The 24,248-nt window shown below is 35.1% G+C and overlaps 2 protein-coding genes across 3 annotated transcripts in view; one reads left to right on the plus strand and one right to left on the minus strand.

Moving 5' to 3' along the window:
* ERO1A (endoplasmic reticulum oxidoreductase 1 alpha) overlaps positions 1–19,296 on the plus strand; it is a 58,431-nt gene extending 39,135 nt beyond the window's left edge. Inside the window, exons 10-16 of the mRNA XM_023222606.3 lie at positions 2,355–2,381; positions 2,495–2,587; positions 7,216–7,462; positions 8,243–8,312; positions 13,181–13,267; positions 13,355–13,488; positions 16,010–19,296. Of these exons, the coding sequence (XP_023078374.1) occupies positions 2,355–2,381; positions 2,495–2,587; positions 7,216–7,462; positions 8,243–8,312; positions 13,181–13,267; positions 13,355–13,488; positions 16,010–16,070 (719 nt within the window). The 3' untranslated portion in view covers positions 16,071–19,296. The remainder of the gene's footprint in view (positions 1–2,354; positions 2,382–2,494; positions 2,588–7,215; positions 7,463–8,242; positions 8,313–13,180; positions 13,268–13,354; positions 13,489–16,009) is intronic.
* Positions 19,297–20,228: 932 nt separating this feature from the next.
* GPR137C (G protein-coupled receptor 137C) overlaps positions 20,229–24,248 on the minus strand; it is a 93,716-nt gene continuing 89,696 nt past the window's right edge. Inside the window, exons 6-7 of one of the 2 annotated variants that reach the window (XM_023222683.2) lie at positions 23,974–24,092; positions 20,229–22,997 (exon numbers count right to left, since the gene is read on the minus strand). In XM_023222683.2, coding sequence (XP_023078451.2) covers positions 22,820–22,997; positions 23,974–24,092 — 297 coding nt within the window. In that variant the 3' untranslated portion in view covers positions 20,229–22,819. The remainder of the gene's footprint in view (positions 22,998–23,973; positions 24,093–24,248) is intronic. The other variant, XM_023222682.1, reaches the window with a different exon arrangement.

Here is a 24,248-nt window from a genome sequence, read left to right on the forward strand (position 1 = left end):
CATATTGATTGTTTACACCACAGTCAGGTGAACTTGAGAATAGGTACTTCAGGATTATAATATTGAACTGATTTCTTGGCCCGGTATGGTGGCTCATGCCTGTAATCCCAGCACTTTGGAAGGTCAGGGCTGGCTGATCATTTGAGGCCGGGAATTTGAGACCAGCCTGGCCAACATGGGGAAACCCTGTCTCTACTAAAAATAGAAAAATTAGCTGGGCGTGGTGGTGCGTGCCTGCGATCCCAGCTATGCGGGAGGCTGAGGCAGGAGGATCACTTGAGCTTGGGAGGCGGAGGTTGCAGTGAGCTGAGATGGAGCCACTGCCCTCCAACCTGGGTAACAGAGCAAGACTCTGTCTTTAAAAAAAAAAAAAAAAGAGACACACACACACACACACTGAACTGAAAATTTCACTGGAGGCCTAGGTCCTAAGCAGTATTATCCCCTAACTCCCTAATTCATGATCAAAAATTTGAAAAAAAGATTCTTGAAAATTTTTATAAGGAAATAAATTCCTTATAATCCCACCATCCCCAAATAATTAGTAACTCTGTGCCAGGCACTTTTCTGAGGAATTTAAAAATATGATTTTATTTAATTCTTTCAACAATCCTAGGGATATTATTCCTGTCTCCATTTTATAGATGAAGAGAAGTTCAGCAACTTGCCTAAAATAATACGATTTGTAAGTAGCAGAGTTAAGATTTAAATCAGGCAGTTTGACTCCAGGAACCACACCCTTAGTTACTACCAGATACACTTCTCTGCTAACATTTTGATATTTGTGTTTTATATATATAAGTAGTTTTGTCCAGCACTTGTCAGCATTAAAGATGATCATATTTTAATCTTATTTGATAGGTAAAGTCATATATCTTTTGTTTTCATTTACATTTTTTATTGCCTATAAGACCAAACAAGTTTTGTCTCTTATTACCGTATGTATTTTTTCCTTTGTGAGTTTTTAAATTCATATTATTTACCTTTTTAAGTGGGCACTTTAGCATTTTTATTTAGTTTATGAGCTTTTTATATATTTAGGATCTTTTCCCTTTGTCATATTTGCAACATACATTTTACCAAGTTGTTTGCATTTTGCTTTTGTTTATGAAGTGTTCTGACAAATAGATGTTTTGAGTTTTTATATATTCCAATTTATTGCTTATTCCCTTTGTCATTCCTTCCATTATTTTTATGCTTGTTTGGTTCATTTTTAATATTACTGTAAGCAACTTTAGTAGAAAACACTGTACAGTGTTTATCATCTCTGTAGCAAATGCATACATGAATCTTTATGGAGTTGTAATGATTATTTCTGATGCCTTTTGTATAATATTTAAAGTAAACATTTTTATGTATTGCCATGTTCTACATTCTTTACATTCTTGTTTTCTTTTTTTTTCTTTTCTTTTTTTTTTTTGAGATGGAGTTTTGCTCTTGGCGTCCACATTGGAGTGAATGGCACAATCTTGGCTCACTGCAACTTCTGCTTCCTGGGTTCAAGCGATTCTCCTGCCTCAGCCTCCTGAGTAGCTGGGATTACAGGCGCCCACTACCATGCCCGGCTAATTTCTGTATTTTCAGTAGAGACAGGGTTTTACCATGTTGGCCAGGCTAGTCTCGAACTCCTGACCTCGTGATCTGCCTGCCTTGGCCTCCCAAAGTGCTGGGATTACAGGCGTGAGCCACTGTGCCCTGCCATTATTTTCATAGTTGTATGTTATTTGACCATGTTGACTAGTTAGATAGCGTTCTATCATGTTAATTTAGGCATTATTGTATTTGTAGAATTACTAGGCATTAAATATATTGAGAAAGATCTTACTAGGTCATAAGAATGTAAGTGATATTTGGTGTTTGTAACATTTTCCTGAATTGCTCTTTTGAAATAGTGAATGGCATGTCATATTATCAGCTAAATACAAATAGTACCCCTCCAGTACTGTCATCATTTTAATTTTTTTATAATTTAAAAGGCATGTAATGAATCCTTAGTCTTCATGGCATGAATTGTTATCAAGGATAGGTATTTTCCCATTCTTGATTGATTTACTATTTAAATTCTGCATTTTGACCTCATGTAAAACACTTTAACCAGAAAGTTATGAGACTGGGTCTACCTAAGGCAATGCTAAAGCCTTTTAAAGACCAAGCAGCAGACTGGTACTTAACTGAATCCATACCACAAACTTTTCTTCTTCCTTTCAAGAAATTGCAATTAAGACTTGGACTGTTAGGTTAAACAATCTTTAAATTGCTGTTTGGCACAGATTTGCTATAATGCTTTAAAACTTTTGAAAACCTTGTATTTTGGCATTTTCCAATCTTACGACTTATTTTTCTTTTGATTTCAGAGAACACTTTTTACAGTTGGCTAGAAGGTAATTAGAAACTTTAAAATAAATTTCAATGATTTCTTTTTCTCATGAGATTCATTTTATGTCTACAAGATTCACATGTGAAATTTTACTTCTAAGTCACTGTTTTTTCTTAGGTCTCTGTGTAGAAAAAAGAGCATTCTACAGACTTATATCTGGCCTACATGCAAGCATTAATGTGCATTTGAGTGCAAGATATCTTTTACAAGGTATGTGACATTTACTTTTATTCAGTTTGCCACTCTTATTTTTAAATATTCTTAAAATTTTCCTGGCACTTACCTGAATGGGAAAAGATTGACCTGATTGAATATTAGGAAGTAAAATTTCACTCTTAAATGGTAGTAATCAGAAAGGTGGTAACTGTAGATACAATTGAACAGTTCAACATACTCTTAACTCTCTTAACCTTCTTTTAAGAAGCTGCTCAAAATTGTCCATATCACTTTGGAAATATTCTTGTTCTCTTGTGGGAATTTAAATAGCTCCTAACAGCACAGTTTGCTATTTGATAGATATTATTGTATCAGAACCTTTTTATTTGTGTGCCAGTATCAGGCCTGGAGTTTAAATGGGTAAAAGCCTTTCCTGCTGCTGTTTTTGCCTTAATACGGTTGAAAATGAGACTGTGGTTGATTTTCATCAGTATCATATTTCTTCTGGAATTAAAGTATCACAACTCTGAGAAACAAAATATAGAAACTTCCATTTTATTCATTGATTGATTGCTTGATTGATTGAGACAGGATCTCACTCTATTGCCCAGTCTAGCGTATGATGGCCAAAACTGGGCCTTAGCCTGGGAAGGCTCTTGGCTTTGCCCAGGAGAAATTTCGAAGGCCAGCTGGTGGTGGCAGGGTACAGCAGCAGCAGAGGTACTGCCCCTCATGGAGGAGAGCTGCCCCATAGGTAGTGTGCCCAGAGCAGCAGCTCAGAGGCGGTTCTGCAGCCATATTTATAGTCCACTTTTTATTATATGCAAATTATGAGGCAGATTATGCAGAAATTTCTAGGAAAGGGGTAGTAACTTCTGGGTCATTGCTATGGAAAAGGGGTGGTAACTTCTGCATGTTGCCTCGGGAATGAGAAACTGACATGGCACACGGGTGGGTGTTCCTTATAGAAAGCTGCTTCAACCCCCTCCCTGTTTTAGCTAGTTTTCAATTTGGTTCAGTGTCCTGAGTCCCACCTCCTGAGCCAAGTCCTACCTTGTACCTCATGACTACAGGAGCATGCCACCATGCCCAGCTAATTTTTAAAAATATTTTTTGTAGAGACGAGGTTTGGCCATGTTGCCCAGGCTGGTCTGGTCTTGAACTCCTGGGCCCAAGTGATTTGCCCATCTTGGTCTCCAGAGTACTGGGATTATAGCCATGAGCTACTGTGCCTGGCCATAACTTTGATTTTAAATGGCTGTTTAAACTCATTAGTAATTTTACTGTTTTTTTGTTTTGTTTGAGAGAGTCTTGTTCTGTCACCCAGGCTGGAGTGCAGTGATGTGATCTTGACTCACTGTGACCTCTGCCTCCTGGGTTCAAGTAATTCTCCTGCCTCAGCCTTCTGAGTAGCTGGGACCACAGGCGCAGGCCACCATGCCCAGCTAATTTTTTGTATTTTTGGTAGAGGCGGGGTTTCACCATGTTGGCCAGGCTGGTCTCGAATTCCTGACCTCAGGTGATCCACCTGCCTCGGCCTCCCAAAGTGCTGGGATTATAGGCGTGAGCCACTGTACCTGGCCTAAACTCATTAGTAATTTTAGATCATCATTTTCAAATTATGTATTTAGGTTTTATGAATATGTTTATATTCAGAAGTTTGATTATTATTATTTTTTCATCTTTAAAAAAGGAAATTTTATTATTTTCCATCACATGAATGAACTTGGAGGACATTATATTTGTCAAAACGAGCCAGGCGCAAAGATTATTTCATGATTTCACTTACAAAGGGATTCTAAAAAACTTAATCTTATTGAAGTAGAGAGTAAAGTGGTGACCACCAGACACCAAGGTATTTAGGAGAAAGGAGGGTTTGAAAAGATGTTGATCAAAAAATACATAATTATAGTTAATAGAATAAGTTCAAGAGATGTTTTTGCACAGTGTAGTGACTATAGATCAAAATAATGTATTTGTAGTTTTGAAAAATGCTGACGATGTCACTTGCTCTTGCCACAGAAACGTTAACTGTGTGGCATAATTACCTAGAATTAAGCATTTGACAGTGTATATATACTTCCAAATATTATGTTTTACAAAGTAAATATACATTTATTGATTACAAATGGTAATGGTAGGAAAGCCACTGAAAGGGCAGGAGGCGTTGCTTATAGTCTTATAACTGGCCACTTTGTGAACACAATAAACAAGTTTGCATTAAAAAACCAGAAAAAGGTTTAATCTAAAAGTTGCCATGATCTTCACAATTTTTTCATAGAAAATGAACAAGAAGTTGACTACAGTTAGTTGACTAAGAATATAAGCTGTAGACTGACCTTCACCCACTAAAGAAAAATCACATAAAATAAGACTGAGAAATTCTTCTGAGTTGTAATATCAATATGGAAAAGAAATATTATTTCAAATTTCAAATCCACAGAGATCATTTTATTACTTTTCTGCCTTTAACATTCACACTTAAAAATGAAAGATTTTGCATGGAAACATGTTGTGCTGTAAGTGTATCATAGAACATTAAATTAAAAATTCTTCATTTACAATGAACTCTCCTAATAATTTAATTTCTATGATATATTTTCTAGCAAATTTGATATGTGTCACACTGTGTAAGAATTAATTTTTTTTTTTTTTTTTTTTGAGACAGAGTCTTGCTCTGTCGCCCAGGCTGGAGTACAGTGGCGCAATCTTGGCACACTGTAACCTCTGCCTCCTGGGTTCAAGCATTTCTCCTGCCTCAGTCTCCTGAGTAGCTGGGACTACAGGCATGTGCCACCACGCCCGGCTGATTTTTGTGTTTTTCGTTAGAGATGGGGTTTCACCATGTTGGTAAGGCTGGTCTCAAACTCCTGACCTTGTGATCCACCTGCCTTGGCCTCCCAAAGTGCTGGGATTACAGGCGTGAGCCACCACGCCTAACCTGTATAAGAATTTAATAAGATTTTCCTTTTACAAGCAGAGAAAAACAATGTTAAGTTATTTAATCCTCTCACCTGTGGAGAGTGTTTGCCTTAATTAACTGATGTGAAAGTTATATTGATAAGCAAACTCTCTAGTTAAAACCAATTTTTGAGTGCATTAAAAATACCAACTTTCTCATCACAACCGTACCATGTAAAATGACATAGCATGAAGACAACAGTGAGAAAACTGTAGCCATCTCATAGAAAAAGAAGGAGAAGGGCTGTGATGAATACACAGTTAGAAGATACATTATAGGACAAACAAAACTAAAGATAACTAGGAAATAAAATAAACAGAATTGCTCCTTAAATTCAGCAAGATTTAGCTTTTCAGCATGGAAAAATGTTACCTCCACATGAAGAATCAATCTTATTTCTTCACTATTGATATTTTCCTTCTCTGACTGGAACTTACAAACTAACTATAGCAGGAATATTTATGGCTTATCATGGAGCATTTGTTACACAGCAAGTACTGTATGTTTGTTTGCTACATTTATATATAAAAAACATCCTCATGACTTGTGAAGCATCCCTAGTTCTTACCTGAACAAATTGACTCAATACATATATAAATTTACTTATGTCAATTATAATGAGAATAAACTAAGTAAAAAAAAAAAAAAGGCTTATGTAGAATTCTTCAAGTAAAAGAACAAATGGAATGTCCTAATTAAATATAATACACAATTTTGGAAATACATCTAAAAATTGTTTTATGTGCACTACTAAATTTTATAAAAATCATTCTTATTAGTCATGACCAGCTCACATAATGAATACCTCATAAACTATAAAAAAATTATGAGACAAGAAAATTATAAGTCTAGCATAAGAATTAGGCAAAGAAAAACAGAAAATTCTGAATCATAAGTCAGAAGATTTTACAGTAATGAATTTAATAAAAAGCAGTATAGATTTGCTTTCAGCATTTTTGAGGTTTTCAGTTTTCTAGTAAATTAGTCACCTTATTAAAACATTTGTTTTGTTCCAATATTGCTCTGTTCTTCTGAAAACAGGTACAAACTCATACTCACCCAAACACAGTTACTCTATAATTTTCTTGCACCTATGGTTTATTTTTAGAGTAATATATGTGCATAGCTAACTCTATGTCAATCAAAACTAAAATTCTGTATGTTTGCAGGCAGAGAGACCACATGTTCAAAGAAAAATACATAACACATTTTTTTTAAATGTTTAAGCAGAACTCAGAATTTTAAGACTCAGGATTTTATTTATATTTATAAATAATTTTTATTATGCCCATAAAAATGACCCTGTATTTTCAATAGCAATTTAATTGTGCATTTTAAAGTAACTAAAAATGTAGAGTATCAAGAAACTTCATCTGCCCTGATGTGATTAATACATAAATTATATGCCTATATCAAAATATGCCATATATGGCATAAATATAAACAGATACTCTGCACCCACAAAAATTAAGAATGATTTTTATTATTAATAAGACTTACCATTTCAGTAAAACATTGAATTCATTGTAAGGATGGGTTTTAGAAAATAAAATATTAATATAAAACTATTAACGGCTAAATTGTGAAAAATCATTTTCTGGTTGTTATTATATAATTTAAAATGCAAAATGAAATTAACTTCTGCAGGCATGAATAACCTAATATAATTAAAGTAAAAATTGTCAAATTCAGTTTTTAATATTTAATTCTTCTTCCTTAGAGACCTGGTTAGAAAAGAAATGGGGACACAACATTACAGAATTTCAACAGCGATTTGATGGAATTTTGACTGAAGGAGAAGGTCCAAGAAGGCTTAAGAACTTGTATTTTCTCTACTTAATAGAACTAAGGGCTTTATCCAAAGTGTTACCATTCTTCGAGCGCCCAGATTTTCAACTCTTTACTGGAAATAAAATTCAGGATGAGGAAAACAAAATGTTACTTCTGGAAATACTTCATGAAATCAAGTAAATTATATATTAAAATTTATACATTAATAGAAGAGTGACAAGTAATGTACAAGATAAATTTTCTTTTCTTTCTTTTTTTTTTGAGACAGGGTCTCCCTCTGTTGCCCAGGCTGGAGTGCAGTGGCACGATCATGGCTCACTGCAGCCTTGATCTCCTGGGCTCAAGCAGTCCTCCCATCTCAGCCCAAGTAGCTGGGACTATATGTGCAAACCACCACACCGGGCTAATTTTTGTATGTTTTATAGAGATGGGGTTTTGTCATGTTGTCCAGGCTGGTCTCGAACTCCTGGACTCAAGTGATCCACCCACCTTGACCTCCCAGAGTGCTGGGATTACAGGTGCAGGCCACTGTGCTCTGCCTGAAATTTTTAAGTATTCATTTAGAGAAAGGAAAACTATTTACAACATAATTAAAAGTTAATTTTGCTTGTAGGTCTTTTCAGATTGAATTTTGCTTTTGTTTTTATTTTGACTTGGGTACTGAGAGGCACACATTTTTAGTTTTAAGAGCCATTCTTTTAGTATTTGATAATGTATTATTTTCATGTTTATTTGAACAAATTGGATTTGGGGTCAGATTTCGGCACTTATAATTATGTTATGCAGTTAGAATCGAGATTTGAGGCTTGAGGATAAGAATTTGTTTTGGGGCATCGGAGTGTTGGTTTTACTATGTTTTCTCCTCTTTATTTATCACAACCAGGAAAATGTTGTATCAGCAGTACTTTTAATATTTACAACACATGAAAATGAATATTCTCTGTTTTAAAATGCAGGTCATTTCCTTTGCATTTTGATGAGAATTCATTTTTTGCTGGGGATAAAAAAGAAGCACACAAACTAAAGGTAATTATTTTATACTTAATCAGTAGATACAAACTGATTAACACTTATGCAGATATGAATATAAACCCATAGATAGTACTCACAGAAGTAGAGAGTAGGCCACGTGCGGTGGCTCAGGCCTGTAATCCCAGCACTTTGGGAGGCTGAGGTGGGAGGATTGCTTGAGCCCTGGAGTTCAAGACCAGCTTGGGCAACATCGTGTGAAACCCTGTCTTTAATTAAAAAAAAAAAAAAAAAAAAAGAGTAGAATGGTGGTTACCACAGGCTGGGGGGGGGGGGGGGTGGGGAAAAAGGAGATGTTGATCCATGGGTACAAAGTTTCAGTTAGGGAGAATAAGATTTAGTGATCTGCTGCACAGAATGGTAACTGTGGTAATAATTCATTGTATATTGCAAAATTGCCCAAAGTATAGATTTTAAGGTTTCCACTATACAAAAAATGATTATGTGAGGTGATGGATTTGTTAATTAGCCTGGTTTAATCACTTCACATTGTAAATATACATTAAAACATCACATTGTATCCATAAACCTATAAAATTTTTGTCAATTAAAAAATAAACACACGTATGTATACTTAACAGTAAATCTTGATATATACATCTTGAAATTAATAAGAAAAAAATCAGAGTCATAATCTTTCTTTTCCTCAAAAAAATCAAGTCCAAAGGCAGGTGCCACTTAAAGTCTATTTTGCATTAGATTCAAAGTAACACTGATATCTGTATATTGCTGTACACCGTATAGATGCCTTTCACATTGATGATCTCATGTAATAGATGTAATAAATTAAAGGAAATGGATCCAATGCATGAGTAGCATATTAGTCTATCTTTTGCTGAAGAGAATTCTGAAGATGATATTGTTTAATTAAAAGATCTTCATTAGTGGGAGAAGGTACAGTGTGATGTTTTATCATTCATCTTTTTTATTGTTATTGAGAAAGGATCTCACTCTGTCACCCAGGCTGGAGTGCAGTGATATGATCACGGCTCATTGCTACCTTGAAATTCTGTGCTCAAGCGATCCTTCCACCTCAGCTTTCTGAGTAGCTTGAGTAGCTGGGACCACAGGCATGTACCACCATGCTTACCTAATTTATTTTATTTTATTTTATTTTTTTCAGTAGAGACAGGGTTTTGCTATGTTGCCCAGGCTGGTCTCAAACTCCTGGGCTCAAGTGGTCCTCCCACCTCAGTCTTCCAAAGTGCTGGGATTACAGGCATGAGCCATTGCACCCCCTTCCATTCATCTTATTCACTGGGAATTAAAGACAGTTACGAATACCAGTGTGCAGTTGGGAAAGAACAGATTCGATACCCCACAGAATGGGGTCTTGTCATTGCCTTGCCTCTTAATAGGGTCTAACTTCAGGCAAGACAATCTCTGAGTATGTATTTGCCACATAATACTATAAATATCAAACATCACAAGGAATATTTATTACACACTCATTATGTGCACAGCACGATTTTTTGTCATTAAAAGGAAAGAGAGCTTCTACCCTCAAGGGATTTCCAGAGGGGGTCAAGTAAAATTATATTTCTCTTCTCTCTTACAAAGTTCTACTGGTAAGTAAAGGCAGGTGGCCCTCCGTACTACTGGGCTTGATCTGATTTTATATATATATACACATACACACACACACAAAATTATATGTATGTACATATGAAATAATATATATATATATATATCACAGAATCTTTGTGGAGTAATATTATTGAGTAGTTTTTTTTTTTTTTAAAGTAGGTTTAAAATTAGTACCTCTTGCTTGGATGTCATCTGGTCATAGAAAAATAGTAAAAATAAAGTTAGTACCTCTTATTGAACAGGTACTGAAACACAAGATAGAGAATATTGTTAAGATATGGTAACAATTAACCATGATTTGGGCTTTGTCTTAATAAAGATACTGGATATAGATACTAGATATGGTAGATATGTATAGATAGATTTCTGTATAAATATGTCTGGTTTCATACATATTGTATATATATTTTTGTTTTTTTAAGAGATAAGGTCTTATTTTGTCACCAAAGTTGAAGTGCAGAGGCACAATCATAGCTCACTGCAGCCTGGAACTCCTGGGTTCAAGCCGTCTTCCCACCTCAGCCCCCTGAGTAGCCAGGACTACAGGCTGGCACCACTATGCCCTGCTTTTAAAATTTTTTTGTTGAGTTGGGGGTCTAACTATTTTTGCCCAGGCTGGTCTTGAACTCTTGGCCTCAAGCAATCCGCCTGTCTTGGCCTCCGAAAGTGCTGGGAGTACAGGTGTGAGCCACCACCATAGCCAGCCTGATTTCATCAAAATATTTACAAATATCTTCCTCTGCTTCTTATTCTTTCTTTCTGTAATGAAAGAAGCTGATTTTATGCACTCAGTTTTTTTGCTGTTAGATAATACTTATTCTTGACTTCCCATCTACCTCCTACTTGAAGCATTCTTGCTACAAATATATACCTCAGTGCTTATATAATCTGCCTAAACAGCTTCCAGGAACTAGAAAGTGAGGGGGAAGATGCTGTAATAAGACTTCTTTTTTTCCTACTGTTTTCAATATGTCCCTTTTTTTTTAGTTTACTTGCTGCTTTATTGGAAAGTGTTCTGGCATCAGCTCTTTTTAAATTGTGCAGATTAGAAAGATTTCTCACAGTGTTTTAATTTGATCAAAACTCAGAAACACTCACCTTTAATGTCCTATGAGGTTTAGGTAGAGATTCTTTATGTAACAGAGAATTTTTCTGAATCTTTTACAGGAAAGATGTAAAAAACAAAACACGCTACTATCAAAGATTTACTTTTTTAAAAAGTGGTTTCTGGTAAACATTGATTTGAACAGTCATATTTATAAATTAATTTTAAAAATCTCATCTTGTTTCCTTAGTACCCTATCAATGTATGGTTAGAAATAGAGGACTTGTATGAAGGAGAATTATATAGCATTCAATTCAAATAGAATTTGATCTCATTTGAAGACTTGTAAAATATTTGAGAATTTGCGCAAGAACTGGTCAGTTGGTTTCACTGAATATGAATCACAGAATGCTTGATCATTCTGTTGACTGGCTGTAATTTAAAGTGATGACCTAAAACTGTATGTCTAAACAAGTAAAATCTGTAAGTGATTTAGGTACTGGTTATTTTAAGGACCATACTTTTTCTAACCTGAGATAATTAGGGGATATACTGAAGTTATTGTACATGATTGCTATTTGTTAAGTCACAAGGATTTTCTCCTGTGAAATCCTTACTAATTTTTACTAATTTGATCTAGTAAATTTCTAGTCTATTAATTTGGTCCTAGCATATTAAGTTCACTTAAGCAGAAGATGCATGCTATTTGATGTGCTTGGTTTTAATTTTACAGTGTTTATTTGGCTATTGTAAGCAGCCATGCCTGCTCTCTGTACATGTCATACAAAGACTTACTCAAGAGCTGTCACTTTCAAGTATTTGAATTAACGTAGAATCAAACATCGAAATTAGCATCTACAAAAGCAAGCAGTCTTTTAGAACAGAGGCTTCCAACTCTCACAAGTATGAGAGTCTCTTATACTCAGGAACTTTCAAGGCCTCTTCTCATGACAGAGTATTTTTAGTATCTGTTGATTTTGAAAATATGATTGCCAAAAGGCTACCATGCATTTAGTAACACTTTTAAAGTAAAAGTTGTGTTTTATTGATCATAACATTTCTATCCATTTGGACATTTATAGTGCATACATGTGAGCTCTTTATTTTGTGGTATACAGTCTTGTCTCCATGTGGATTTTGTAGATCCTCATAATAACTATTAAGTCTTCTAGAAGTCAGCAGCTCATAGGATGGGAACATGTTCTTTAGAGTAACCTTATTACTCTGTTATTATTGTTAAAAGTATGATTTTTCTGTAAGTTTTGGTCAAAGCTGTAGTTTAAAGGAAACCTAAAAGATCACAGAATCTTTGTAGAGTAATATTACTGGTTAGTTTTTTTTTAAGTAGGTTTAAAATTAGTACCTCTTGCTTGGATGTCATGTGGTCATAAAAATAAAAAAATTAGTCCCTCTTACTGGACAGGTACTGAAACCAAGAAAGAGAATATTATTAAGATATGGTAACAATGGCTCACGCCTGTAATCCCAGCACTTTGGGAGGCTGAGGTGGGCGGATCACAAGGTCAGGAGATCGAGACCATCCTGGCTAACATGGTGAAACCCCATCTCTACCGAAAATACAAAAAAGTAGCCGGGCGTGATGGTTGGCACCTGTAGTCCCAGCTACTCAGGAGGTTGAGGCAGGAGAATGGTGTGAACCCGGGAGGTGGAGCTTGCAGTGAGCCGAGATCCTGCCACTGCACTCCAGCCTGGGTGACAGGGCGCTGCTCCCTCTCAAAAAAAAAAAAAAAGAAAGAAACCTTCTTCACTCATCCCTCCCTCATTCCTTCTGGTAAATGATGGTCTCTAACCCTGCCTCACCCTCCTTTCTCCACCTATTGACATATAGTTAATCATCTACAATGGACACCTTGACAAAGTTATTTTGTATATTTTTGCAGATAGTTTAGCTTTGGAGTGAGGCAGGCCTGGGTTCTAAGTTTTTTTGTTTACTAGATATGGGAATTTAGGCAAGTTACCTAAACACTCTGAATCTTGTTTTTTATATTAGGTGTAGATTATAATAATATCTACCTTTGGATTCATGGTGAAGATTAAATGAGATTGTATATGTAAGGATCTGGTATGTAAAATCAATGAATATTAGTGCTCTTCTCTTTTTTGGTACCCCATAGTACCTTGCACAGTGTTAGGCACATAGAACGTGCTCTGAAAATACTTAGTAATTGACTGTATATTACATCTTAATAAAATTTTGTTAAATTGATTTCAGGAGGACTTTCGACTGCATTTTAGAAATATTTCAAGAATCATGGATTGTGTTGGTTGTTTTAAATGTCGTCTGTGGGGAAAGCTTCAGGTAAGCAAATCTAGTCATTCCTATTTCTCATTTACCCTTTGCATGAATAATTTTCTAATTTTTATTTTTTTCTTATTTCTGTTATAGACTCAGGGTTTGGGCACTGCTCTGAAGATCTTGTTTTCTGAGAAACTGATAGCAAATATGCCAGAAAGTGGACCTAGTTATGAATTCCATCTAACCAGACAAGAAATAGTATCATTATTCAACGCATTTGGAAGGTTAGTTTGAATGTACTGAAATTGCTTCTGGTAGCCAAGTAAGTCTTGTTGCTCTCAGAAAAAACTGGGTAAGGAATATCCTTTTTATTTTATTTATTTATTTATTTTTGAGATGGAGTCTTGGTCTGTAGCCCAGGCTGGAGTGCAGTGGTGTGATCTCAGCTCACTGCAACCTCTGCCTTCTGGGTTCAAGTGATTCTCCCAACTCAGCCTCCCAAGTAGCTAGTATTACAGGTGCATGACACTACACCTGACTAATTTGTGTGTGTGTGTGTGTGTGTGTGTGTGTGTGTAGTTTTAGTAGAAACAGGGTTTCACCATGTTGGCCAGGCTGGTCTTGAACTCCTGACCTCCGGTGATCTGCCCAGCTCCACCTCTGAAAGTGCTGGATTACAGGCATGAGCCACTGTGCCCAGCCAGGAATTTTTTTTTTGAAGAAATCATTTCATTACAGAATTACGGGATATGAAATACCTCAAGTATGTAGACATATACAATTGGTACATGATGGTCTTTATTTTCATCTGTTGACTTTTGTAATCATAATTAGGGCGAGGCATGGTGGCTCATGCCTGTAATCCTAGCACTTTGGGAAGCCAAGGTGGGTGGATCACTACAGGCCAGGAGTTCGAGACCAGCCTGGCCACCTCTATTAAAAATACAAAAAATTAGCCAGGCATGGTGGAGCATGCCTGTGGTCCCAGCTACTCGGGAGGCTGAGGCAGAAGAATTGCTAGAACTCGGGAGGCGCAGGTTGCAGTGAGCCAAGATCATACCACTGCACTCCAGCCAGGGCAATAGAGCAAGACACCATCTCAAAAAAAAAAAAAAAAAAGAAAGAAAAAAAATGTGCATACATGTAAATATAAAATCATAATTATAATTACTGATGGAATTTTAATATTCATCTTATCGAATTTGTATATTAAAAATTGTTTAAAAGCAGATTTTTTTGCTATCCAATTATTTTTGTGGTGCTAGAAAAATCGTTTAGTTTAACATAGGTGTACATGTAAATCTCTTTGTGAATTCATCATTATATAAAAAGGTTAATGATTCTTTTTAAAACAATTATTTCCCATCAAAATGATTAAATAAAAGCATGAAATAAGGAACTTACATTAAAATATTTACAGATGCATTCCTTCTGGCCTATCATGCAAGAAATGCTGAGATTTATAAAAATTAATATTTTTTAAAGGACTATATTTCCTCATTTAAAAAATATTATAATTTTGGGCTTGAAATAATTGACCTTCAAAATTGTGTCTCTCGCATCCAGGGGTTTGATAGTTAATATTTCAGTAATTATTCTACTATTTTTTTATGATAGAGAGCAGAACTAAGTGCACTCAAAAAATAAGGAACAAAATTTACTTTACAAAAATTACTGAAAACAATGTAGTCATACATTTAATATTGTTACTCTTTATAGGCCAATAGCATTGATTCTTTCTACATTTACTAAATATGGTGTATTTTAAGTATTCATATACTTATGCATTTAAAAATAGTTATATTTCTGTGTTTATATACTTTATACTTATGTACTTTAATATTAAGCATATGAATACTTTTATGAATACTTATACCTAAATATTATAATATTTGTATACTTACACATTTTATACCAAATACTATATGCTTTAATATAAAGGGAGTATACTTATGAATGCTTAAAATACAGAAGTATTTAAATACTTATGTATCTCATACTTAGGTATTTGATTGATTGATTGACTGATGTGATCTCAGCTCACTGAAACCTCCGCCTCCCAGGCTCAATAGATTCTCCCACCTTAGTCTCCTGAGTAGCTAGGGTACAGGCACACACCACCATGGTGGGCTAATTTTCTTATTTTTTGTAGAGAGAGGGTTTTGCCACATTGCCCTTGCTGGTCTCAAACTCCTGGACTCAAGTGGTCTGCTCGCCTTGGCCTTCTAAAGCACTGGGATTACAGGCATGAACTACTGTACCTGGCTGTTTTATTTATTTAAAAGAATTTGGCTTTTTTAGAGATAGGATCTGGCTATGTTGCCCAGGCTGGAGTGCAGTGGAATGATCACAGCTCACTGTAACCTTGAATTCCTGGGCTCAAGCATTTCTACTTCGGGTTTCCAAGTAGCTACGACACAGGTACACACAGCCATGACTGGCTGATTTTTAAAATTTTTCTGTAGAGACCGGGTCTCCCTGTGTTGCCCAGGCTGGTCTCAAATTCCTGGCCTCAAGCAGTTCTCCCATCTTGGCCTCAAAAAATACTGGGATTACAGCAGTAAATCACTGAATCTGGCATGCATATTTAAATACTTTTAAAATAACTAATTTCTGGACATTAATATCTTAGTTTTACCATGTCAAATTAAGAACTAAAATATATTAAAATACATTACATGGTTTATGCACCTGAAATTTATTGAAATAAATTACTTTAAAAATGTTTTAAAATGCAAAGTGAGTAACCTTTACAGATAAAATTTATCTAAGATGGTTTCTGAATGAAATATTTTTTGGTTACAGAATTTCTACAAGTGTGAAAGAATTAGAAAACTTCAGGAACTTGTTACAAAGTATTCATTAAAGAAAACAAGCTGATATGTGCCTGTTTCTGGACAGTGGAGGCCAAAGAGTGGAATTTCATTCAAAGGCATAATAGCAATGACAGTCTTAAGCCAAACATTTTATATAAAGTTGCTTTTGTAAAGGAGAATTATATTGTTTTAAGTAAACACATTTTTAAAAATTGTGTTAAGTCTATGTATAATACTACTGTGAGGAAAAATAATACTTTAATAATGTGGTACAAATTTTAAAGTTTAATATTGAATAAAAGGAGGATTATCAAATTCATGTATGCTAAAAGTGAATGTTCTAAGTGTCTGAAACTAGCGTTTATGTAATAAGTTGTAATATAAATAAAACTATGGTAAATGTGGCAAGCATTTAATAGGAAAATGCTAAGGAGGCCTCATGAATGACCCATAATTAGCAATGTAGAATTTTTCAATACATTTAGGGTTGCTGGATTTAGCAAATAAAAATAAAGATTGTCTAGTTAGATTTGAATTTCAGATAAACAGCAATTAGTTTTTTAATATGTTACATGGAATATTTGGAAGATACTTACACTAAAAAATTATTTGTTTGAAATTCAAATTTAACTGGGAGTCTTGTATTTTATCTGGCAATCCTAAAATACATTGGTATGAAACAAATCACTTTTAGAATGATATTGCTATTTTGACTGGGTTATTTGTGTGTGTAGAAATGTACAATAACAACTCAAAGGCACAGGAGATTTCTAAACATTGTGAAAAGTTGAATAGATTATATATTTATTCTCATAATACTTTCCCTAATACTAAATAAAATTTGGGGAATACTTTTTATTTTTATATAATTTCCAATTTACAGAAAAGTTTCAAAAATAGTACAAAGAGCTCTCTTACCCAGATTCACTAATTGTTCATATGTGCTTTATCTTTCATGCTTTCTTTGTACACACATGCGCACACACACTCACATGCACATACACATGCGCGCACACACACACAATTTTTCCTCAGTCATTTGAAAGTCAGTTACAGGCATCATGCCCCTTTAACCCTAAATACTTCAGTGTGTAATACTGAATAATTTCTAAAAATGATTTTCTCAGAAAAAACAAAACCTCCCACAATTCTGGAACTATACTACTATAAGCCTTAGAATAAATAATAATATCAAGTTCCAGTCTAAAGTTCTTTTTGAGTTTTGTTGTCCGTTTTACGCTTGATGTGTATAGTAATAGGGTAGGCTATTTATTTTATTAAATTTTTTTTTTAGAGACAAGATTTTGCTGTTGTTGCCCAGGCTGGAACTTGACCTCCTGGGCTGAAGTGATCTTCCCACGTCAGCCTCCCAAGTAGCTGGGAATACAGGTGTCTGCACCATACCCAGTTTAAGTTTTGTTTTTTTATACACAAAGTTCATTTCCTTTGTCTCCCTAAAAGTGAACTGTAATTTTGGGAGGTTTTCATTAGTGGAAGCTCATTTATAGAGCTATTTGAAGGGGTTTAGGAATTTCTATCACATGGTAATTGTAGAGAAAAAGAAGCTATATACCTCAAAATCATGTGCCCTCTTTACATATGTCTTATCAGGTATAACATGTTGAAATGTCCCATTATTAGTAGAGTGGGGTTTATTTATATAGTGGTTAAGAAATGTCAGTTGACACTGCTGTACACTTTTTCTTCTGTGTCCCTAAGGCCTGCTACAGTGCCAAGCACATACTTGGTATCCAATAAATATTTGTTGGATGAATGTATGCATATGTATTCAGTATATTTTAAATGAATAATCACAGAACTAAGTTTAATAATGTGTCCTATTTTCCTCTGCCACTTCATTTTCTCTAAGGCAGGAAAAGAAAGACATTAACCCACTAAATAAGTCAATCCTCTTGGAGACTCAAAAGACTATGAAGTGATCACGCTATATAAAATACAGTGTGGGTTCAACTGGCCATTTTTTGTGTATCCCTCTGTCTCATCTTATGCTGCCTTTCCTTTCCTTTTTTTTTTTTTAACAGCCAATCTTTTTGAAGGAATATTCTTACCTCTACTTTGTCACCTTCCACTGGCTCCGCAACTAAAATCTGCCATTTGGCTGTATAGTTAACAGTCCCTTCCTGTGAAGTCTAAAATCAATTCTAAATCCACAGTTTAATTCACAAGCTATTACTTATTTGACATTTTTGACAACCTGTACTTGAAAGATTTATTCCCTTGATTTCTTACATTTTGCTCACTCCTGAACCCCCCCTTTTTAGCTTCTTCATTAATTCCTTAAATGTTATTCCTCAGGCCTCCATTTTTTTTTTCCCTCTTAATCATAACACCACTTTTCATGCTTGGGTCATTTCAGTTCAGCAATTCCTAAATCCTTATCTTTAGCCAAACTCCTCAATCCATCTGCCTGCTGCACTTTACTTGGTTGTCCCACAGACACCTGTGTGTGTCTTAAAACATTCATTCTCTGCAAAACCTACTCTAATGCCTGTGTTCCTTACTTTGGTTAATTTTAGAACCATTATATTCTACGTTTGCTAGGCTCATTCCTCTCCTCCACCTTCCCCTATCATTTAGTGTGTAAGTTTTACTGATTTTGTCTCCACCTCTCTGATACATCACTCTTTCATCTTCATTGCTATTATTAATACCTATAGTACTAACCTGCCTCCTATACCTAGCTGGTCTCCTCTCTGTTGCTCAATGTTACCAGAGTAGGCTTTCTAGAAGCACTCTGACAGCATTACTCCCTAATACCCTTCCGTGACTTCAGGAACTTTCAGGAGAAAGCCGAACTCCTCTGTTTGGTGTAGAAGGTCTTTTGATGTGTAATGTGTTTCCTCCACCGAATGTTCTGGTGAAACAGACTTAACAGTTCTTCAAAAGCCCCATATGGCCAGGTTTCCCGCCTTGGTAAATGCTGTACTCTTTGCATCAAGTGCACTGGGCATCCTTCCCCACTTGGAAGATTCCTGTGCATCTTGCAGGCCGGACATAAGCATTTCCTCTGTAAAATCTCCCTTGCTCCACTCAAGGAGAGTCATCTAACTTCCACTTCTGTGTCACCACTGTAATTACAACCTACCTCTATTGTATGTCACTTAAATCATACTGTATTGTTTTATTTTTCAAAAGTCTTCTTTACTAGAATGTGAGCTCCTTAAGGGCAGGAAAAGGAACGTTTTTATTTTTTGCATCTCCATAGCATAGTTTTTGGCATATGAACGTTTAATAAATGTTTGTTGAATAAACTGATTTTAAAGTGACATCTTTATTATATTAGAGGTCCTACCTTTATTCCAAATACTTTCACTCCCTTCACTTTACAGCAAGGGTCAGTAGAGTCCCAAGGATTTGTAGACTTCAGGGGGTCAATAAAGCTGAAATTGTATTCAAGATTTGGTGTGGTTTTTGGTGGGTCATGAAAGGGGTCTATTCTGGGGAAAAAAGGAACTTCTTTCATGGGAAAAGGCAGCATCATTGAGGAATTTCTTGAATAATCAAAGAATACCTTCTTAGGATTATAAGGTAGATAAATGGATTCCTGTTTAAGATTCTAAAGGGACAAGGAGAGGTGTTACAAATTATTTCATACAACAATTTCTCTTAGCTTAATGTTTGAATAAAAATGTACTATCTAATAATGTATTGGCATTTTTTTTTTTTTTTTTTTTTTTTTTGAGACGGAGTCTTGCTCTGTCGCCCAGGCTGGAGCGCAGTGGCCGGATCTCAGCTCACTGCAAGCTCCGCCTCCCGGGTTTATGCCATTCTCCTGCCTCAGCCTCCCGAGTAGCTGGGACTACAGGCGCCCGCCACTTCGCCCGGCTAGTTTTTTGTATTTTTAGTAGAGACGGGGTTTCACCGTGTTGGCCAGGATGGTATCAATCTCCTGACCTCGTGATCCGCCCGTCTCGGCCTCCCAAAGTGCTGGGATTACAGGCTTGAGCCACCGCGCCCGGCCTGTATTGGCATTTTAAACTGCACGGCACTTCATGTCAAACTGGTGTATATTAAGTGATATGACATCCAGATATAAGTAATTATGCGATCACTAAAGGCAAACTATCATTTGTAACTCCTGATTTTTTTCTCTCTTTTTTTTTTGTGGTAGCGGTATGTTCTTATCCTTATATGATAGAAACTCAGTATAGTCCATTATAAGAGATGAAGAAAACCAGACCTCTAAATAAAAGCACAAACACTTTTATTTTCAATAGTAGTGTTTTGTTACAATTTAGTGAAACAACAAATAAATACATTCATTGGCCACAGCTATACTTTTACAACCAGTTGGAAACTGATTATATAGCTGAGAAACACTGTTAAACAATAAAAAAGGCAGCTATGCATAAAAAAGCCACTTTAGCTACAAATTACATTTTCCATAAAACTACAACCAACTACAATGAGTGGTAAAAGTTTCAAAATTAATGGCCACCCAAGTGAAATGATGAAAACAAATACTGCTAATCACTATAGAATTACACATGTAAGTAATGAAATTCACTTTTTAATGAACAAAAATGAAGGTTTGATATTGTCATCATGTGCTTCAGTGCAGGATGAACAGGGAATCGGTAGCCCTTTGATTTTATAAACAACTTTCGAGACCAAACTTAAAGTGCTCCTAGTGCTTTGGAATTTTTAAGCAAAGATTGGGCCAGAGTGTATCTTTGTCTTTGGTGATGTGTTAGATGTGTATAAGGAGACAAATGCAAGAATTTGGGTACCCTAGTCAGTGATAAGAATAAATTTACAAATCTCAAATTTGGAACAATCAACTAATGCAGCAGAAGGAACCAAGTTATTTTTTCTGAGAAATTTTTAAAAAGTAATCTTTTTTAGTTTGGTTAAATGGGAACATTATCAAGGGGAACCTTACCAGAAAAACTTCATCACCTTGAACCCCGAGGATTAACGAAGACAACGTATCTTTTCAGACAGCTCTAGATGATTAGATACCTAACATTATTAGCAAAATAAACAGTTGGCATTCTGAGAAGAAATCTAACAACTGAAGTTGTAATAAAAATATGCTTTTGTCACTTAATACCACAGTTAACTTTTTATATTATACATTTTTAAATAACTTGGTTACAATGAGAGAACTTACAAACAAACCCAAAATAACATAAGTAAGTATATGCTTCTGATTGAATACAAAGTCATTTTGTATCATAAAAAGAAGAAATTTATTTGTCTCTGTACTTGCCTCCCAAAAGATGGAAAGCATTAACAATTTCAGTTTTTCCTTAGGGTTTCAACCTAGTGTTTTACTTTTGTGAAGTTATTGTATCAGTTGTTAAAAAGTTGAAATACATTTTAAGTAAGAGAGGAAATAACATTCTAATCAAAGTATAAAACAGAAAAGGATACTCGTATTAGTTTCAGTTCTGAAGAAATAGATAGCAGACAATTGTAGTTAGTCTTTGAGCATGTTGTGACAACTTCCCAATGTTGCTTGTTCCCTTGGCATCTTGAGGTATTCAGCATCTACTTCTTTCCATATAGACACTGGTACAAAGTGCATTTTAAAATTCTGTATTATCTTAGCCTACCATTTTCTTTTTTTTAAGATTTGGGATAGGACATTTAAGACAGTTTTAATGTAATTCTAAAAGTACTCCAATATTGTTAACCTGTGGTTTGATACTTACCTAGTTTGTACATTTACTTAAATTTGCTCATTTAGTCTAATACTGGAATTAATTTGAATTCAATTTAATTTGGCTTTTCCCATATACAAGATATAAAAATGTGAAAATCATAGGAGGAATTATATGTCTCACAAAGTATTGCACTTGAGTTCACTGCAATAATGTATCATGATTTCATTTACCTGAGGACAATCCTGATTCACTGCTATATCATGCTTCAGAGAAATCAAATGCTTTTGAAAATATATTTATGTTTCAATTTAGAATTATACATTTTGTGAATAATTCTTAAATGCATCTCTAAACTTGTTTAGTCCCAAGAAGTTTCTACCAAAATCTCCCTATGCAAAAGTCACTATTGCTTTCTTGAAGAATCATGCTTAAACTACGACATATATCTCAATTATACAAAATAATCAACTGACCAATTCTACTCAAAACAGCCACACCATTTTCACTGGTATATTTTCCTCTTGAAATTATTGTGGCCTCCAAAGAACACTGCTGGCCATAACTAATGGATTACTACTATCATTTGTTTAAAATGATTGAATTTCAGTCGCTATTTTAAAATCATGCTTAAAAGAACTGTCTTCAATGATTACACATTTTCAGTAGATTTTTATAAAGAATGAAACATTTTTATGCCTTAACTCTGTGCACTGTTCACACTATAAAATTTTTATTAAGATTTTCATATAGAGCATACCAATGAATATACAGGCTTTGATTTTCATAGGAAAATTGCCTTCCAGTTTGGTGTACAATATAGTATTCCAGTGTGAACATTGGCATATGACTTTGGGGACTGCAGTGACTCTTTCAGAACAAAGATAAAAGTGCACACATGCATTTGATGTTCCAAAGTCAGGATTTTTGGAGGCCATCAAGTGCCTTAAGATCTAATCTCTCTTTTCGCCTACTCCGAACTTTCCATTTTACTTCATTTTACTATGAAAAGGTCAAAAATAATAGCTGTGTTCTTTACCAAACACAGCCACACTTTCAGATTTTGTTTTCAGTTGCAACAGATAATGGAATGTTTATGTAGATGGAATTTAAACACATCGAATATACACATTTATGAAAAACAACTCAAGAATCATGACTTGGTGATGCTGTCAGTTTTGTGGCGTCACATATAAGCTATGATGATTGTTCAAATCTAAATTACTACAAGTAAAGAGCAAAGGAGCAGTATCTGTCATAGGTCCATTCAGGTGGGGAGTGACTGTGTAACTGTTGCTGCCACACCCAGTCATGGTGCCATACCAGCCCAAACTTTGCGAATTTGGTAAACTGCAACAAAAAAAGGCAAAGAAGCCATAGGACTATGATCAGGATATAAGAAGTCACATTTGAATTTTTAGCATTTTCAATGAATTTTGTAATAAAAGCAATCAAATATATTGAAATATGTTCTTTGTCAAATAACATAATGCCTTTCCACAAATTTAATGACTTTTATCTAATATCCTGGATTCTATATCGCATTATGTTACAAAAGAATGAATAAATGCCACTCGGAACTGGTAGAACTTGATCATCAACTGATAACAATGTAGTCCTTATGTACTAGGTTCTATTCTAAGACATCTGTGTGTGTATGTATGTATGCAGACACACGTATACATTTAACCCTCACAACAAACCTCTGAGATAGGTTCTATTATCCCTATCTTACAGATGAAAAACAGGCTCAAAAAACAGATTATGTAACTTGTCCAGATGAAGTTAGGATTACAGAAAATGTCATATCAAGCTGAAGCCATTACGCTTGATGGCTTCAGCCATTAAGCTTTTCTCCTTGCCCGAATCACAGCCAATAGCGTACTAGGTAAGGACTTGAAATGGTTTTGAAACAAGGAGGGCATGGGAAGATTTCCTATGGCAGTTAAGCTTCCCAAGAGTTTTATCTAGGGTTTCTCTGAATTTTGACCAGCACTAGAGATATGGAAACAGATACATAATCACTATAATGGTATTTCTTCTTTGTGCATCCCCCTCCCACAAACAGCTCTGAACCAGCAAGTGATCCTGAAATGAAATGGTACCATTTAAGCCTAAAGGCATATAGGCTTTAGTCAGATGGTAGTTCCTGATAATGCAGGTCCCACCCTGGGTTTAACATCTGCTTTAAACTCCAGTATTGCTGATCTTATTTATTGACATATTACTACCAAATCACCTTTTTTCATATTTTGGTTAAAGCTTAGATTTTTTTTTCCAATCAATTTCAATAGTAATTCAGGCTAAGTGGCTTTGTTACATCTACCTTCCTTCTCTTGAACTTCCCAGTCTTGGCAGGTCATCATCACTATCATATCGTCTTGGATTGTCGAAAAAGTAAGCTCTGGAACTGTAACTGTGACTATTTATCATGCCAGCAGGTGCCTGTGAACAAAGTATTAGATAGCATATGAAGGTTTTACTTTTCCACTAAGAAAGGAGGCTAGAAACTACAATAATTTTTAGTTTTAACCTTTGCCAAAAATAGAAAATCAATACAAATGTTCCATAATTTTTAAAAATAGGAGAACAAGCATTGGG

This window comes from Piliocolobus tephrosceles, chromosome 6 (genome assembly GCF_002776525.5).
Source record: "Piliocolobus tephrosceles isolate RC106 chromosome 6, ASM277652v3, whole genome shotgun sequence".
Lineage (NCBI taxonomy): Eukaryota > Metazoa > Chordata > Mammalia > Primates > Cercopithecidae > Piliocolobus > Piliocolobus tephrosceles.